Source organism: Crocodylus porosus, unplaced genomic scaffold (genome assembly GCF_001723895.1).
Source record: "Crocodylus porosus isolate Cpor-Errol unplaced genomic scaffold, CroPor_comp1, whole genome shotgun sequence".
Classification (NCBI taxonomy): Eukaryota; Metazoa; Chordata; order Crocodylia; family Crocodylidae; genus Crocodylus; species Crocodylus porosus.
In genome coordinates this window covers 47,299,130-47,317,526 of record NW_017728906.1, presented here as the reverse complement: position 1 = coordinate 47,317,526, position 18,397 = coordinate 47,299,130, and the positions used below count along the sequence as shown (strand labels likewise).

Sequence of the window (18,397 nt, the reverse complement as noted above, 5' to 3'; positions counted from 1 at the left end):
GTAGATTCAGACTAGACATCAGGAGGCGCTACTTCACGGTCAGGGCAGCTAGGATCTGGAACCAACTTCCAAGCGAAGTGGTGCTGGCTCCTACCCTGGGGGTGTTTAAGACAAGGCTAGACTATCACCTTGCTGGGGTCGTTTGACCACAATACTCTTTCCTGCCATGGCAGGGGGTTGGAGTTGATGATCTGCTCAGGTCCCTTCCAACCCTACTAACTATGAAACTGATTTGGAAGGTTCTGATTCAATTTGGAGAGATTAAAGGGTCCTCTGATTTGATTTGGCGATTCGGTGACTGAATCAGGCCAAATCTCCACCAAATCGAATCAGAAACCGAAGCTCTGCATAGCCCTAGTTGCCAGAGGCTTATGCCATGGCAGACTTAGAGTCAGTGATGAGAATGACTCCAAGGATTCTGAATGCTCTTCCCATGATCATTTGAAATATTCCACAAGGATATTCTAGGAATCATGGGTAAGGTGTCCAGAAGGCAGTATAAATAAAACTGGGGTGCACACAACGTGACAGGAGAGATGACGGGGCAAAGCTATACCAGGTATGCCATGGCTGGTGTAGGCATGCTGTGTCATTAGTGTTAACTGGTTTTATCCTAGTAGTTCAGTTCTCCATGGCTCAGTTCTCTAGTGTTCTAATTACTGCAGCATAAAGCTTCAGTGTTACTGAGTACTGAGCAGTGTTTAGCAGCCTTTTTCACTAGTAGTTATTCAGAGAACAACAATTGATTTTCCTTGTCCCCTTGGAGAGGGTCCTTTTCTGAAGTGCCCACATATTTGAAAGTGCCGTGACAAAGTAAGCTTAGGAAGCCATAGCCTTTGAGGCCCCTGAAGTGGAAGTTGTTGAAACAGTTTTATTTCCCTGTGCAATAAAACCACCTACTTCCTGAAGTACAATCCTGTATCTTTAAAAAGGCTGCTGATACTCTGAAACATTTCAAACTGTGTGCTCCTTAAGAGGGTCAACAGAAGACTCTCTACACTGCTGACAATTACATCCAAAGTCAGCCAAGTACTCCTCACATACAATACTGTATGTGGACACATACTGCGGTCTTCTGTGGAAAACAATGATGCATACAAGCTTTTTTACTCTATTCTGAAGTCAAATATTGATGAACAGAGAATAAAAACTGTGCTAAATGTGTGACTGAAGCATTTTAAATAGCACATTGCCCAGAAATCAAATCCCTAGCTAACGCAAACTGGCAAGAGCTCTGTGCACTACAATAGAGCCACGCTGATTTATACCTCCAAAGGATCTGAACTCTTCTGTAGAAATTAGCCCACAAAGTAAAACATCACCTATGTGTAAGATCTCATTAAAAGATACATTTTATGTAATGTTATTAAAAGATGCTGCATGTGATGCTGTATATTTAAAATAAGCATTCACCTTATAAAGTTGTGCTGTGATTGAAAGGGCTAGTTAGTTTTGTGCCTGTATCAACTTTACCCAGGAAATTATGGGAACTGCTGCAAAATCTGCAGTCACTTCCTCTTAAAACAACAGGTAAAGCAGAAAACAAGATAAAGAGTTTCTAAATCTACACCTCTATATGGATTTTCTAGACTTTGCAAAATCCAAAGAAGGTGATTCTAATATATTTATTAGATGATAAAATGCGTATCTGATGTCTTAGCCCTTGGGTCATATATTTTATATACATCAAAGCAGGCAGCAGTTTGGGAAATGTATACTAAACTACTTGGCCTGACGGAAATGAAAAATATTTTTTTTTACCTCATACTCTTACTGATAGGAGTAAGATTCCCAAGTTATTGATAGGCTAAAGCTGCAGAGTTCAGAAGTGGGATCCAAACTTCAAAGCTTGAAGGGGAGAAGTCAGATGAATGTTTTTTGATTTGAGCTGACTGCTCACCTGAATATGCAATAAACGACTGCCATTTGCATATAAATTTGCACGCACAAAATTATGTCTTTTCCAATATACTGAATATCAGAATGCAACAGATATATCTGATCCTACTTGATCACAGATTTAGTTAGATATTTCTAGTAAAGGTGAATAAGCAGTTAACTGGCATTTAAGGGTCATAAAGGGGCTCTGAAGCTCACACCCTATTACTGTTTACACTGGAAGGTTAGCTTGAATATTTGTTGTTGGTTACAGAAAATAAAGTAAGGACACTTGAAATACTTTCATTCTGTATCTTCAATTGTGTCAGGCAATAACACTGGGCTGCATAAGTAAGAGTGTTGCCAGCAGACTGAGGGAAGTGATTCTTCCCTTCTATTTGGCACAGATGAAGCTACATCTGGAGTCCTGTGTCCAGCTTTGTGTCCCCTACTACCGAAAGGATGTTGACAAACTGGAGACAGTCCACTGGAGGGAAATGAAAATGGCTAGGGGCCTGGAGAACATAACTTCTGAGGATAGGCTGAGGGAACTGGGCTTATTTAGTCTTGAGAAGAGAAGACTGAGAGGGGATTTAATAGCAGTCTTCAGCTACCCTAAAGCGGTGTTCCAAAGAGGATGGAGCTACACTGTTCGCAGTGGTGGCAGATGACAAACCAAGGAGCAATGGTTTCAAGCTGCCACAAGGGAAGTTTAGGTTAGATATTAAGAAGAATTTTCTCACTAGGAGGGCGGTAAAACACTGGAACAGGTTACCCAGAGAGGTGGTGGAATCTCCATCATTGGAGGCTTTCAAGACCCAGGTAGATAAAGCCTTGGCTGGGATGATCTAGTTGGAGATGGTCCTGCTTTGAACAAGGGGTTAGACTAGGTGACTTCCTGAGGCCCCTTCCAAATCTAATTTTCTTGATTTTAAGACATTAATCAGGATGCAGATGAGTGAATGGTATTATTACAGTGATGTTGTAGCCAAGATGATCCAGGAATTATGCGAGAGGCAGGGATTTTTTGGGTGGTATCTCTTACTGGACCAATGGAATGGCTGGAAGACTTTGACAAGCTTTCAAATGCAAGGTATTCCTTAAGTCCAATAAAAGATATCACCCAAAAAATCTTTGCCAGGTCAGTAAAGACAGACACATAGTGAATTTAAGCAGCAGGTCAACCTTTACTAACATAGCACTTGGATGATGCACTATATGACTTGCCTTCCTTGACTCTAACACACCAGGCATTTAAGTACGTGCTGTGCAGGGACTACCAGGGTAGACCCTGGATATACTCTTAGCATTTGGCTTGCTGTTCTAAAGCTTCTCATCCTGCTCACTGTGATGTGGAGAGAGAATACACCAAAGAGAGACTGCTGTCTTGGTTTACAGGACTCCTCTTTTCCCAGTAAAATACCAGGTTTCTTTCACCCTTAGGAGTTTAGCTGTTTTTGGTCTTTACCTCAACATACTAGATAGGCGTATATGTTTCTGAGATTACGCTAAACGTTTACCTTCCTGCTGATAAAGAATCCTTATATTTGAGTGAGCTTTAGTACAGATGTCTAAGGTTATTACATTATTTATTCTAATACTGGAAATAATGCTGAACAGGAAACAAAAAATATCTACAGTTTATATCTGTTAAATACTCAGGACTGTATCTTATCAGTTCTTAGTAGGTACTTACGGGCAATTTTCTGCACCATTTTGGCAGCTAGGTAAGATTAGTATGATTGCAGGAAAATGAAAAGAAAAGCAAAGATGATAATTCAAGAAAAAAACATAAGGAAAAAGGACAATTGCTTATAGAGGTGTTTACAGAATAAAACACGGTTGGTTAACAAAGGCAACAGAAAGGGATGTTCTTTTTACAAATGAGGATTTTGTGAACAAAAAAAGAACGCGAAATATGAAACATGTACACTGAAACCTTGTGTGCTGTCCCCTCAGCCTGCAAAAACATGTAACACAATCACTTGCATAGTTTTCCATTTTTTTTCCTTTTCATGCAGCATAATAAATGGTGGAGAGCAGGATCCTGGATTGTATTATTGACAACTGCTGCTGTTAATTTTTTTTAAAGTAAATTTTGTTGGTTCACTCAGGGTGGGAGTTCTAATTAAGGTACTGAAAATACTAAAGACTGGCTCTGACTGCAGTTGGGTCTGCCCACACAGAGTCATTTACAGAATTATGGCCATAAACAGTGTTGGTATGTATCATGTGTGTTACTACAGCACCTATGAAATACAGAGGACATAGTACAGGAGTATAATGATGACACTACATATTTCAAACCTATCATTTATTTATTAACTCCTTCTACATTTTTCCTGTTAATAAATGGATGCATAAAATATCCCATTTCCAAAGAATAGAGCCACATCTCCAAATCATATCTCAGTATAACACAAATTTGTGCAAGATTAAAAGGAAACTAACACAGAAGTATATCAGTGTGACTGAGCCAAGGAAGCCCAGCTGGGAGTTAAAGTGGGATTCCTCATCAAAAGTAGGACAGGAAGTAAGACACTGAAGGAATTAGGTAATTCTGCAAACACTTGGGTCCCAAAGGCAAAGTCATCTGTTGAGGTAAAAATTAGTAATGAAGATCTTTCCGTGGCTCTTGGAGAGGGTACACTAAGTTATACAATGGCACTCGCTACAGGTACCATAACAGTTGCATAATACAATCCCAGAAATGATGCTGACACTCTTTAACTTTTACTTTTTAAACAGCACTGCTTATTTGTGCACTACACAAGATAAAGATGCAGAATTTTAATGCGCCCAAGATTATATAACCATGTATGCATTTACAGTAAACAACAACATCAGCAACCTGAGAATGATTTCTACCTTACTTTAACACAGTTAGAAACAGAATGTCCTGAAATATCTTTATTTTTTTATTTGGGAATTTTAGTACACAAAGCCATCTGTCTTTTATTTGATTTCCATAATTTTCTTGTCTTCTCCATATTATTTAAAGTATTTTGTTTAAACAATGGGCATATATCTTTTCTGGCCCATCTTCTATATTTCTGCACTATTCTGTAGTGAGGTCATAACTGTATAACCACAACAAAGAAATTTGTATAAACACAGATTGTTGTTGCAAACACAGAATTATGCCTTTCCTGAAGAATCAAGAAGGAAGAGGAATTGGGTAACAGGAAAATACTAATGTAATTAAATAACTTACTAGTAAAAGAAAACACAGAAAATGAAGGAGCAGGTAAAATGCTTTTGTACAAATCTGAAGGTCTTTACTCATGTAACTCTCTTTGAATTAATGACAGTTTACTTAACTTTCAGGAAAAAATCATGATGTGGTCCTGCATAGACATGTAACATAACCTCACAACAGGATATTTGCTAATTCAGGGTTTGTTTACAATTCTGAGCACCGTTATGTTATTTGGATTTAATAAACCAGTTTCTATGGTATTTTGGGGAGGTATATTTCCAAAGATGAAATTTTGAGTCTGTCTACCCAGTACAATGAAGATGCGGCTGCTGCGCAGGCAGGCATACACAGGCTTGCTTTGATCTAGCTAGAATAGGTAACTGAAGATACAGTGGCATAGGCTTCAGCACAAGCTAGCAATGAGAGTACAAGCCTGCCAGGACCCTGGCTACTTATTCAGGTTACTGGCCTACATGATTGTCCATATTGCATCTTTACTGTTACCTGAGCTAGCTAGAGTAAAAGTAGTACAGACTGTTCATGCCACATCTTTGTGCTGCTGCGTAGACATACCCATCATAGCAAATTTCTTTTATTTGAGGAGAAGAGTGAACCAGTTGGCATGATTAAGTATTTGGAAATCCAAAGATAGGTGATCAGTTAGTTGGTTCAATAGCAAGGATTTTGATGATGATTCTTGTAGGCAGGGAGGGAATAAAGCCAATCAGTGGATTTTAAAAGGACTTACAAAAGAAGCATAATGATCTATGTATCAGTTAATGTTACACTTGCCATCTGAAGAAATATGAATACTATGAAATACTGTCTTTGCATAAAGTCAATGTCAATGCATAAAGTTGAAATATATTTAGAAAAAGCAGCTGTTAAGGAGTAAGCAGCTCATGTCCATCTTAACTGTCACAGTTCTCTGACTGCATTGTAATAGCCAGTGAGTCAGTTAAAATGTAAATCTTATTCACAAATCAGAATTGTCACTTTGTCTCTCCTAGTAAAAACAATGAATTGCAACATGCCTTACCTCATTAATGCCTGGAGTAATTGTAGGTGCAGCAATAAAAACAACAAAAGGAGCAAACTCTGCAGTTCTCAGGACCTTCAGTGCCTACATGAAAAACACTGAATACTTTAGAAATGGAAGAAATTGATTCAGATGACACACATTTCAATACAGAAGTAGAAGAATTAACAAGACTCCAAGTAAGTTTTAAAATATAACAAATACACTTTACAAATCAAAGTGGGTTGTTCAATTTATACCCATAATGCGTTGCAAAGAGATGGTGAAAGGGGGGTGGTCCTAATTGCAGATTTATCATCAAATTGATTTAATGATAAATATATGTTGGAATATATGAAAACATCAATATTTTAACACTGGGACATTTCCCGTAAAAAATAGAATAAAAATGTGTTAGACTGAACAATTTATATTAGCCAGGAAAGCTTTTGCTATGATGTTATAGGCAGGACACAATATAAACTGTGCTTCATAATCAATGCTGAATGGAAAATCATAGCAAAAAATTATGGCTAAGATATGGTTCACCCTGGAGATAAACATATTTTTATTACTTGCTGGCACAAAAAGTTAAAATGTGAAAACTTCAAAGCTTCCAGGACCTGAAGAGACTCACTAAACATAGTTTGATAAAGTATGGCTAGTGGCTCAGCTATAAAACCCACATGGTGCATTTTTGCAAAAGGGTAAATGGAAAGCAAACAGTCACAAGCAATCTGTTTCAAACAGGAATAAGAGGTGAGCCAGTTTCATAGATGTCCAGTCCAGACTGGAGCCTGGAACAGCAAGAAACAACCTCTCTGATCTCAACTGCCTGTGTATGTGGAATGAAAAGGTGCAACCCACACTCTTACCCGTCCTTTCCGCCCACAAGGTCCTTTTAAAAAAAAATCCATTCTATCCCAAGCCTAAACGGATGTTCCTCTCTACTGCTTGAATTCCACCCTCAAAAACCATCACTTAGGCAAGGCTTCTCAAAAGAAATGAGATGAATCCCCTCTGTGAGGGGCAGGAAACCTCACAGCACAGAGAATGTCTGGAGGTGGAATAGGGAAGCATTGCAACAACTAGGACTGAGGTCATGGACAGGCTGGCCCTACAAGGCTTGCTATGGAAAGAGATTGCTAAGCAAGTGTTTAGGGGAAGGAGTATAACAGAAAAAATTGTATACACAGGTTTACTGAAAATATGATCATACAAGACCCTACATTTATAGAAACTACAGTTAAAAAGTCAAGGACATATTTTCAAATAAATTCAAAAGCCTTCTGTAAATCCCACTATTGGTATGCATAATATAGCCATGCTCATATACAGCATATTCTTACACCATTTTATCATGGTTTATCATACTAGTTTGCGTTTGAACTACTAAAATAGAAGAGACTGTAAACACTGTTATGGATGTAAAATGCTGGTAGAGTTGTGATTTTTCAAATGTATTTTTCAGAGAGGTACTACTGTGACTGCAATGAATTAAATGAACCCTGTTACACAATATCATTTGAAGGCTTATCCTTGTTATGCAAGTCTCCACTGTAATGAAACTGGAAGTCTAACAGCTGCAATGTCCACAACAGATTCTCTGGTTTAATGAATTCAGCCATGGAGAAGAAGTTATGTGATGATGCAACTGCCAGTGTAATGCAAATATGCTGTATTTACTCAACTAGATGATGCCCCAATACTTAGATTCTATATATGGAAAAATTACACATTTGTTATAGAACCTAACAGAACCAGTTACAGAATCTAACTGTTGGAAGTTTGCCGTGAATTTGTCCCCCTCCCACTACTACAGCAGGGAAAACAAATCTGTGAGGAGGTCAGGAAGCTCCTTTGCCCTCTATGTGTCATTCCCACGTGTGCCCCACAACCCCAACTTTTTTCTCTTGCATCCCCTTCCTCCCTTCCTTACTGTCAGACCCTGCTCTCCCTCAGCACATGGAAGTGAGGGGCAAAGTTGAAAACACTGATCTAGAAATAAACACAGCTACTGGAATTTGTATATACACATATTACTATGCTAGAGGTTAGGGCTAGGATTCAGACAGACCCTGACAAACTGAAGGACTGGACCAAAACAAATATCATGAGGTTCAATAAGTGCCAGGGCAAAGTCTTGTTGTACTCAGGACAGAACAATTCATGCACTGGTACAGGCTGGGGACAGACTGGCTAAGCTGCAACCTTGCAGAAAAGGACCAAGGATTACAGCGGACAATAAACTGAACATTAAGCCAACAGTGTGCTCTTGTTGCCAAGAAGGCTAAAAGCACACTGGGCAGTATCAGTAGGAGCACTGTCAGCACACTGAGGGAAGTGATTCTTCTGGTGAGGCGACACCTGGAATACTGTGTCCAGTTTTGGGCTCCCTGCTACAAAAAGCATATGGACAAGCTGGAGAGTACAGTGGAAGGCAACAAAAATGGTTAGGAAGCTGGGAGGAAAGACTGAGAGAACTGGGCATATTTAGACTGGAGAAGAGAAGACTGAGAGGGGATTTAATAGCAGCCTTCAACTACCTAAAGGGGGGTTACAAAGAGGTTGGAGCTAAACTGTTCTCAGTGGTGGCAGATGACAGAACAAGGAACAATGGTCTCAAGTTGCAGCAAGCGAAGCTTAGGTTAGATGTTAGGAAAAACGTTCTCACTAGGAGGGTAGTAGAGGACTGAAACAGGCTACCCAGAAAGGATGTGGAATCTCCATCCTTGAAGGTTTTTAAGACCTGGGTAAACAAAGCCTTGTCTGGAATGACAGGCCTGGGGATGGTCTTGCTTTAAGCAGTGTTACACTAGATGATCTCTTGAGGTCCCTTCCAATCCTAATTTTCTAGGATTCTATGTAGTGGCTCACCATGACTTCAAAAAGAATTGATGTGAAGATGGCTGAGCTGAATGGGCACTACCTATACCTTATTCAGACAGGCTGCACTAGCTTATCATTGTGGTAGGTTCCCATCAGTATATTTACTGAAGGTGGGCTACATGTTTTACAGTCATGTTCAGTGTTGGCTGCATTTTAATCAACTTTCTAGCTGATTTCTATTACTAAACACATACTGCTTTTGGCAGCAGTTTAATGATAGGCAATGCATTTAATGAAGTTTCCCTGTATGCAATTATAAGACTAGAGGCTTTTTTTCTCCCATGCTAACTGGGGGAAAAAACCTAGTCTTGTATTCAAGTAAATACAGTACCATTGTGGTCTCAGTTAGTTTTACTTATATGGGGATGAGCCTGTGCATATCATAGTGGTGGCCGGTTTAAAAAAAAAAAAGTCAGTTAATCCAGGAAAAAACTCTGCAAGGTCCATTGTCTTCTGGGTGAAATTGCTCATATTTTTAATTGGTTCCTACAAATTATTTCAGCCCTCATTTTTATTCATTTCCTCTAACTTGCTCAAATATTAATTTGGAGGCACCGCAGGCATCCAACTTATTTTCAATTTTCAGCTAATAATAAAACATACTTACTTGGTTGCAAACTGAAATTCATGTCTAGGTAGGGGGATGGGAGGGTGGTCCAAAGAAAATTAGTTAAAATTTTCCTCTAAAGATTTTATATGAAAATGGTAGCACCATGATCAAACTGCTTGCATCCATTAGGTTTCTGACTGTTTCTACTCACAGAAGCTACCACACCACACATAGAGACAGATCAAAATTGAGGTGACCTGGCCATGCTGCTGGCAGCACCATTCTGTAACATGGGTGATAGACAGAAAATGTTTCTGGTGGCTGATCATTCTGAGGTAGGGATAGTTTGGGCACAGAAGAACAAGCTTCCTCCTCCTGTGTAATGTATCAAGGAGAAATGTATGGCTGAACACATTAATATGCTATGTCTGGTAAGTGCAATCTGTTTCTGCACTGGACAGCTAAGTGCAACGAACAACATAAGAAGTCCTACACTCTCGATATATTAAAATGTGCGCCAAGTATATTTTCATAGCATACCAATCCCTTGCCAAGCCAAACTGTGAGGTATTTTCTGCTTCATACTTTTACTCAGATGTCCAAAACTTCCTAGATTATTGTATGATTAAGTACATACTTTAAATTATATGATTATAAATAATCAATGATTTAATGTAATAAAATAAGGTTCAGAGGTCTTGGGATAAAAGCTCTATGCTTATGCTCATGTTTCATAAGCATAAGCTCCATGCTTATGTTTCTGAAAAGTACCTGAGGCTCTACATCAAGTATTGCAATTAGTCCCTGCTCATGGATCTTCCGTATTGTTTCCAGTTTCGTCCCGTACATTGCATCCTCATGGCTGCCATATTCCAAATACTCATTGTTGGATATATCCTGCATCATCTGGTCATGTGACACAAAATAATAATTCTTTCCATTTTCTTCATCTTTCTTTGGAGGTCTGGTTGTGTCTGGAATTTCAAGGAATACAAAAAGAAGCTTCAGGTATATCAACTGCTTAGTGGTCTTGACTGCTTGATTCCTAAGGTAGGGATCTATGACCTCCAAGCAGAAGCTTTGCAAGTCCTTAGCTGCAAATGTCTTGGAACACTCTGTGACAGGGAATGCCTTCATCTTTGATCCAGAAAAGAAGGTTGGCACTATGTAAACTGTACCCCCTCATCCCACAAAGAGAAGCACCCCTAGGGTTCAGGAACCCAGCCAAGGTCTATTTTCTTAGAAAAGCCTTGTCAGATGGTTCCTGTATTTCCATGCCCTAGGAGTGAAAATAATAATGTTGTTCAATCCAAGCACTTTCATGCTCTGAATGGGATGGTGTGATACAGCGTTAACAAAGTAAGAAACCCTTCTTCATGCATTCCTATTGTCTTCCTGCATCTCCCATTGCAGGCAACTTCTAAAAAGTAACACTAAGCATTATTTTTAACTCTAAAAAGATCAAACAAAACAAAATTGTACAGCTACACAAATTAACACTTAATTTTAAAATAGAAGTCTAACGAAGTAGAAAGCTATTCAGGTTTCTATAAGATACCATGACCTTCATTATCATACAGGGGACCTTGTGGCTTCTGTGGCCACCTCAGACTGACAAAAAGGGTGGTATGTAGGAGGGTTGATGGGTGGCAGCTGTTGTACTGCTAATTTCAAAATGCAGAGTTTGAGGAATAAATGCATGCCCTTAAGTAGTTAACTATACTGCAAAGAATTCTGCGATTCATGTGGCAGGGCATACAGAGTGTCTATACATGTGCTCTGGGGTTGGGGGTGCTTTAATTGGAGAAGTTCTGAGAGCTGCTCCAATTAAAGTACCCACAGCATCACATGTATTCAGCGTCCCCAAGTTTCAAAATGGTGGTGGGGGCAACTGAACTAAAGCTCGTTCGACAAGCATTAGTTCAAGTGCCCCGCTGCCATTTTGAAGCACAGGGATGCTGAACAAACATGATGTGGAGACCGCTAGAGTACATTAATTAAAATGCTGCAGCTAATTAGCACGCATTGGAACAGACATCTGCCACATGTATAGGTGCTATAATTACTATAGCAGGTATCTGCAGGCACAAATATGATGGAGAAACAGAGACCTGGGTAACAAATTTACTTGCAAACAGTGCAGCAAATTGTATTTAACCCAAAATCAACTCGGGAAACTTAAAAGTTATTTCATGAATGTAACAGTTTGTAAGGCTATATGAAAAGCTATTTAAACCATTTCAATAAGATAATATATTAAGTTTCATGCAAATCCAGCTTATATTTATTTTCTGGAGAATTATAAACATTTTTTGTCAAGTTTAGGGCCTTTTCTGTGTTGACTAAATCAAGAATGTAAAACTAAATAAAAGATAAAATGAATCGAAGCCTACACTTCAAAATAACAATTAGTTTGGGAAAAGAAGCATGTGTCATTAAACTCTATATAGTTGTTATGAGTATAGCCTAAAAATGTTTTAAGTGAAAGTGATGTTTTATTCTTGGTGTCAGCACAACACAAAAATGCACACACCAGTATTGTGATTTATACACCAGCCTTAACTTATACTAGGCACTAACATACTACAATTACAAATGGATAGTAATGAACTGATAATATTACTACTACTGCAGAAAAGTAATACTTGTAAGTTTCTGCCATATTTAACATAGCTACTTACGTGGAATAGGATATGCAAATCTGTCTGGATGTTTTGTGATGAGTGTATTTTTTATGTGTCTTCTTCCAACACCATGTGCACCTAAATTCCCAATACGAAGAAGAAATTAAAATTTAGCACCAGGAAGAGAGCTGAAAATATACTTATATAGTTAGAATATTAAGAATATTCTTAGAATTACCTAGTAAGACTAGTGTTTTCCTTTTGAATGCTGGCAGTTTTACTACTTCTTCATATGTGACAAGATCTAATTGATCAAACACTAAAAAACAAAGGAACAAACAGAGTTAAGAGGAAAAAGTATATTAAGATCAGAAATTTATTTTGATTTATTATACTTCTAATACCAATGTTAAATCTGCAATCCAAAGTACCTTTTTTAAAAAAAGGCAATTAAATTGACAGTACAGAAATATCCTTGAATTAGCCATTTTATTACAGATTAATTTTTAATTCTGTAAAACAGTTTAGTAGTAAGTTGCATTCAAACTACTGAAAGTTTCAGTAAGGTTTGCAGTTCCTTTCATGCAGTATTTAGCAGATCACAAAAACAGGTAAAAGAGCATGCTATTCACATTGTTGCATACCTGGGGAACTAGCAGTACTAAAAAAAATTATAGACAGTGACCAATGAATATATTATGAGAACATCTATTTACACTACAGGTAGAAGTTACTTGTAATAATGGTATTTTATTAGAGAATTATGAGAAATATATAAATGACTAACCCTGTTTGTAACAATTCTCCTTAAACAGCTACCATGTTAACTGTAAGTAGAGTTCTCTTTAAACACATGCTATTTAAATTCACATGCTTTTAAAACTTCTGACATTGAATGAAGATTTGTACCAGAGAAGTGATGACATTGCTGCACACTGAAAAACCTCTATCATATTGGGGGAAAAATTATTTAAGCTCTCTGCCATCCCTCTTTTAAAAAAAAAAATCTTCATTTAACTGAAATCTGCTTTCTGTGGTACCTATTTAGATTACTGTCAATTGACAAGGTATACTGTAGATGTCAAATCAAATTTTCTTCATTAAAATCACACTGTTCCTGCTTAAGCCCCGAAATACAATGTTTACAATGTCGCAGGCATTTCAGTAGAAATCCAATGAAGAAATAAGGCAAGAAACAGCACTAATTAAAAATAATGATTGTGGCAATCGGCACTTTCAAAAGAGGAGGGACCCATTCTAATAAGAGTCACCAGAATTATACTTCTGGTTGCTCTTACAACAAAAGAAAGAAAGAAGCCACTGGCTTTATATTTATCACTTTATTTAATCTGCTGGTCATTTTGAAAATGAAATTTTTTAAGTATATTGAAAAGATCTCAGTTGCAATTCTTTCCACCTTAAAGAAAATACACACTTACATCATCATATTAGTCACATTATAAAAACCATCATTTTTGATATTAACTCGAAAACTCCTTAATTTTGCAAACATTAAGTCAGTCCGAAAACTTTTTGAATTTGATTGAGAAAAAAGATCTCCCTTAATCTGTCTCCAAATACTGAAATATACTTTTAGAGGAAGGAGCTGAGTGTTTTACATCATTCCATGAACCTACAAAGATGTTTAATGTTCTACCATTAAATTAGTTAATGAGCTCATTCCAAGTTAGAAAGAAAGAGCTGCAGATCCAATATACGCTAAACAGCTTTGCCAGTCTAGTAAACTAATCCCCAATCCTTCCCCCGCTGAAAAAATATCTATCCTTGATTCTTCCTGGGCTGTAGTATATTATGTTAGATACAAATAAACAACAAAAATGGTGCACATAGATGTCTTTTATCACAAACTAGGAGCATAGGGAAGATATATGCCTTGGTCTCAACAGGGTTAACCTAATGACTGCAGGGTTTCCAAACACAAATGAAAAATGATTTTTTTTTTTAAACACAAGATATGAGGAATACGAGGGCACATTTAGAGACTGAACTTCTAATGTTTCTATGCTACTAGCTAATAAAGAAAAGGAGTTATTGAAAGGAAACAGTAAGAAGCAAATAAAGAGGCATTGTCACTTGACAGGTTACTTACATGCACAGAGGCCATTGGGAGTAAGACAGCATGAAAAATGTACAGGGGTCATTTGAGATATGGCTTGTAATATATTAGTAAAATAAAAAGTATATGCACAAAATAAACTTTTTCATGCAATATTCTACACACAAGGCAAATAAATCACATTAAGAAATGATAAACACATTTTATAAAAGCCTAGCAGTCTTCTAGTAGTAAATTTATGCATATTATAATTCTGCAAAAACATTTCTATAAAATAATTCTTGACAGTGCGTTTGTAAATATCATTGTGCCATATCTTTATAATATTGTTGAAAATGGTAACTGAATGTGAGGAAGAAAAATACTGAATTCATGTTAAACTTGGGCTTTGGTTGGTTTAAAACTGACTTTTGAAAGATGTGATATACTACTTCAAAGCTGTTTAGTTGAGCACCTTGCTTCCAACTGAACTGATTAGGGAGCAAAGTGTGACAGAAATAATCTTAATAGGAAAAGAGAAAATACCAACTTTTTAGCTGTAAGAATTAAGTACACATGGCTTCATAAATCATGTTTAACTTCCAAAACAACCCACTACCATTCTGGCAAATCACATGAAAATCTATACTGTTGTCCTAAAAAGACATAGCAAACCAGACATACTTAATTGATTGCAAGGCTATTTTACAAACCATTTTCTAGCATCCCAATTGCCTCCTATCAAGTAGTAGCAAGGGAAACGTTATACATTGCCTGACATAATTAAAATTAAAAAACTGCTGCTAAAATTTTCCCATGATGCTCTTGTTAGAAAGAAAGCTGAATTTTACTTTCTGACAGTGTCGCATGACTTCTTCTGTGGACTTTGAATTGGAGTCCTCTTTGTAAGACCTATTTCCATCTCTAAGGCAGATATTGTGAAGTCTTCTGAGAACAGTAATTTTGTAACATGTTGACACAGGACACCAGGGGAAAACAAAAGCAACCAACCCCCGAACCCAGCAGTTCCTGTTAATTTTTAACCTTTAAAATGGCACATCTTATTGGAGTGTATCATTGGAGTCTGACTCCAATTTTAAACTCAAATACTGTGAGAAAAGGCTGTGAGATTTTCTCACCCTCATATTCAAACCCTAAACTAAACATCCTATTCTACCTATTTGGTATCTATTTGGCAGTTAAACATCTTAGTACAATCCTATTTTATCCTTGCTTGAGTCCCTAAAAAGCTGGTAACGTGCCTACTTTTATATCATACCTTCATTTCAACATTAAGACTAAGCCCTGAAAAGCAGCAAGGATGAGAAGGACCCACTCACCTTCTGCGTTACTGTTTTTTTCAGGGATTTAAGCAGAGAGGAATAGGATCATACTTGGATGCTCTAATTTTGGTAGGAAGCTGAATAATACATTTTTGTCTTACTGCTACTCAAAAGTATTATAGATCTATTCATTTTTGTATTTTAGGGTAGTTACATTCACAGATGAGCCCTGCACCCTTCAAGTGTCACTCCGATCCCCTTCTCCTGCCTCTTTTGCAGATTTACTTTCTGCTCCCTGCCCCGTGCTCCTTGCCTAATCTGCTACTCTGCTCTGTTTCCTGCCTTATTTGCCACTGTGCTGCCTGTCCCCACCCTGATCTGCCATGTGTCACACACAGAGGCTGCCTGTGCCACTTGTAGCATATATGCTGTGGGTTGTGTCCCCTCCTCCCCCACCAATCATTTGATGCCCTACATCCAATAGTTGGTCGATTCCTCTAAAACATTCAACTTTTATAATAGTTCTAACATACAACCTAATTCAGACCCAGAGTCGGATTAGCACTTTGTTTTTTGGGGGGGATATGGATGGGATACCTGCTAGACAGCAAGAACACCATTTCTTTCACCTGTATTATTAGGATGGCTTTTTATTGGTATTTTTCAATTTTTTGTGGGAAATGTAGAACTGGATGAAGGTGGTACAATAATAGCGCTGGATATAGTTAGACATAATGTAAGCTAGGACTGTGCAAGCTAGAACTGCCCAGTGCTCATCTGAAACATCCATGCTGTATCAAGGCACTGGAAAAGTCTTGTTTGTATTCCTCATTTTGTCTGGCTTTCTGTGTTGTCAGTAATGTTTGCTAAACAGGTGGTTCTACCACTATTTCAATTTTTATAAATGTTAAAATACCAAGAGTATTCAAACCAACAGAATAAAGGAAATGCAAGGTTAAGATTACCCAGTCTGTATTCATCTCCCTCTTTAAGCCTCACACACAGGACAGGAAGAACTTCAGAACAACAATTTTGTATATTCTACTACTGTGTGTTCTGCTGTAGCTGAACACAAACTTGTGTATTAAGCAGCGTAACAACAGGCTGGGTTCACCGCTTTTCTTTTTTAAATGTTATATAAAAAGCTTGGATAATACATGCATAACTGGGTCAGGGAACAACAGAGACTTCAATATGCATTTGTAGTGTTATTTTCTTTTTCAGTATTTAAAACCTTTTACTGATATCCTAACTACTTCTTGAGAGCTACAGGCTATGTCTATACATACCTGTATGCCAGCATAGCAGAGCTGCAAGAGCATATTCACACTCACTGGTGTCTGGTGGCTCTGCATGGTCTGTTCAACAGCTGTGCTGCCAAAGTGCAAAGTGCACTCTGGGCAGGCACCACCTGCTGAATGGACCCTGGCAGCTGGCTCACGATGGAGACTACATGTTTTTTGTTTGCTGCTGAGGGAAAGGAGGTTTCTGCTGCCACAAAGGGTCTCTGGATGTGACCCCACCCATAGGTTTTGCCAGCAGTGTTGGAATTCTGCTGGTAACTCTTTGTAATATTGACTAGATCCGCAGCATGTCATCTATTCCAGACATCACAATTGATGTCATACTGAAATATGAAATGTTCAACTCTGCTGCGGATGCTAAAAATTGGAAACGTTGCAGGTAAGCCAATGTATAAGACAGACATTTCCACTATAAGAAACTGAGTGTATGCGTCTCCTTTGATTCTGATAAAACCCCAACAGCTTTACTGACTAACAGGGGTGTGCAAAATGGGCTCAATTAGATTCGGAGTTGGCCTGAATCAAGGACAATGATTCGATTTGTTGATTCGGATCACTGTCTCCAATTTGATTCGGCTGAATCCGAATCTGAAAATTGGATGCCGATTTGGAGCATCGGTGATTCGGACATAGACACAGCTTTAAAAGTTTTTTCTATATACCTTGAGGTAGCAGGCGTGGCTCGTGATTGCTGTGATGCTGGGGTGCATGGAGCATCCCACAGGTGTGTGGGGGGCCCTCCACGTGCTCACCGGCAAACCCAGAAGTGGACTGGAAGTACTTCCAGTCCACTTCTGGGTCTACTGGGGAGCATGCTGGCCCCTCCCCCCCATTATCAGCCCGCCAACCCCCCAGGCACCAGTCACTGAACTGGGAGAGCGGACCTGGAAGTGGACTGCAAGTGCTTCTGGTCCACTTCTAGGTCTGCTGCTGAGCGCACTGGGGAGCCCCCCAATGCTTCTGTGGGATACTCCATGCACCCCAGCATTGCAGCGTTCATGAGCCCCTGCTACCTAGAGGTATGGAGAAAAAACGTTTAAAGCTGTGCCTATGTTCAAATCTCTGAATTGATTTGGAGAGATTAAAGGGTCCTCTGTTTAGATATGCCCACCAAATTGGGCCGAATCTCTACCAAATCGAACCGGGGACATAAGCTTTGCACAGCCCCACTGACTCAGCATCACAATGTATCCTTATCACAATTTGCAACATATATAAAAAAGCCAGGGAAATTAAATATACTGACTATATTACACTAAAATACCTCCTTCTTCCTCTATCCCCATCCCCACCCCCTCAGAAAGAAAAAAAAAAAGCCCCAGCATGATGCACTGAATTCAAATAAAGAACAAAGGCCTCCATCTTGATCCTCCTGAAGTTAATGAGACATTTCCTGAAGCTGGTCTTTTCTGCAAAACCTACTAAAAACCCTATCACTTTTTCAGCTCTCTAGCTTGAACATAGACCTCAGTACTCAAGCTACTGAGGAAAAATAACACTTCAAGTATGATGGGCCGGCTTCAGGGATGATGCTCAAGGGCAACCAGCACAGTTTCATGAGGGGCAGGTCTTGTCAGACCAACCTGATTGCCTTTT

The 18,397-nt window shown here is 38.5% G+C and overlaps 1 protein-coding gene across 13 annotated transcripts in view; it reads right to left on the bottom strand.

Moving 5' to 3' along the window:
• The window catches only part of CASK (calcium/calmodulin dependent serine protein kinase), a 387,068-nt gene that overhangs the window by 3,568 nt on the left and 365,103 nt on the right, over positions 1–18,397 (bottom strand). For all 13 annotated transcript variants that reach the window (XM_019529070.1, XM_019529074.1, XM_019529076.1 and 10 more), the window contains 4 exons: positions 12,397–12,477; positions 12,216–12,296; positions 10,306–10,508; positions 6,117–6,200 (listed from right to left, as the gene is read on the bottom strand). In XM_019529070.1, coding sequence (XP_019384615.1) covers positions 6,117–6,200; positions 10,306–10,508; positions 12,216–12,296; positions 12,397–12,477 — 449 coding nt within the window. The remainder of the gene's footprint in view (positions 1–6,116; positions 6,201–10,305; positions 10,509–12,215; positions 12,297–12,396; positions 12,478–18,397) is intronic.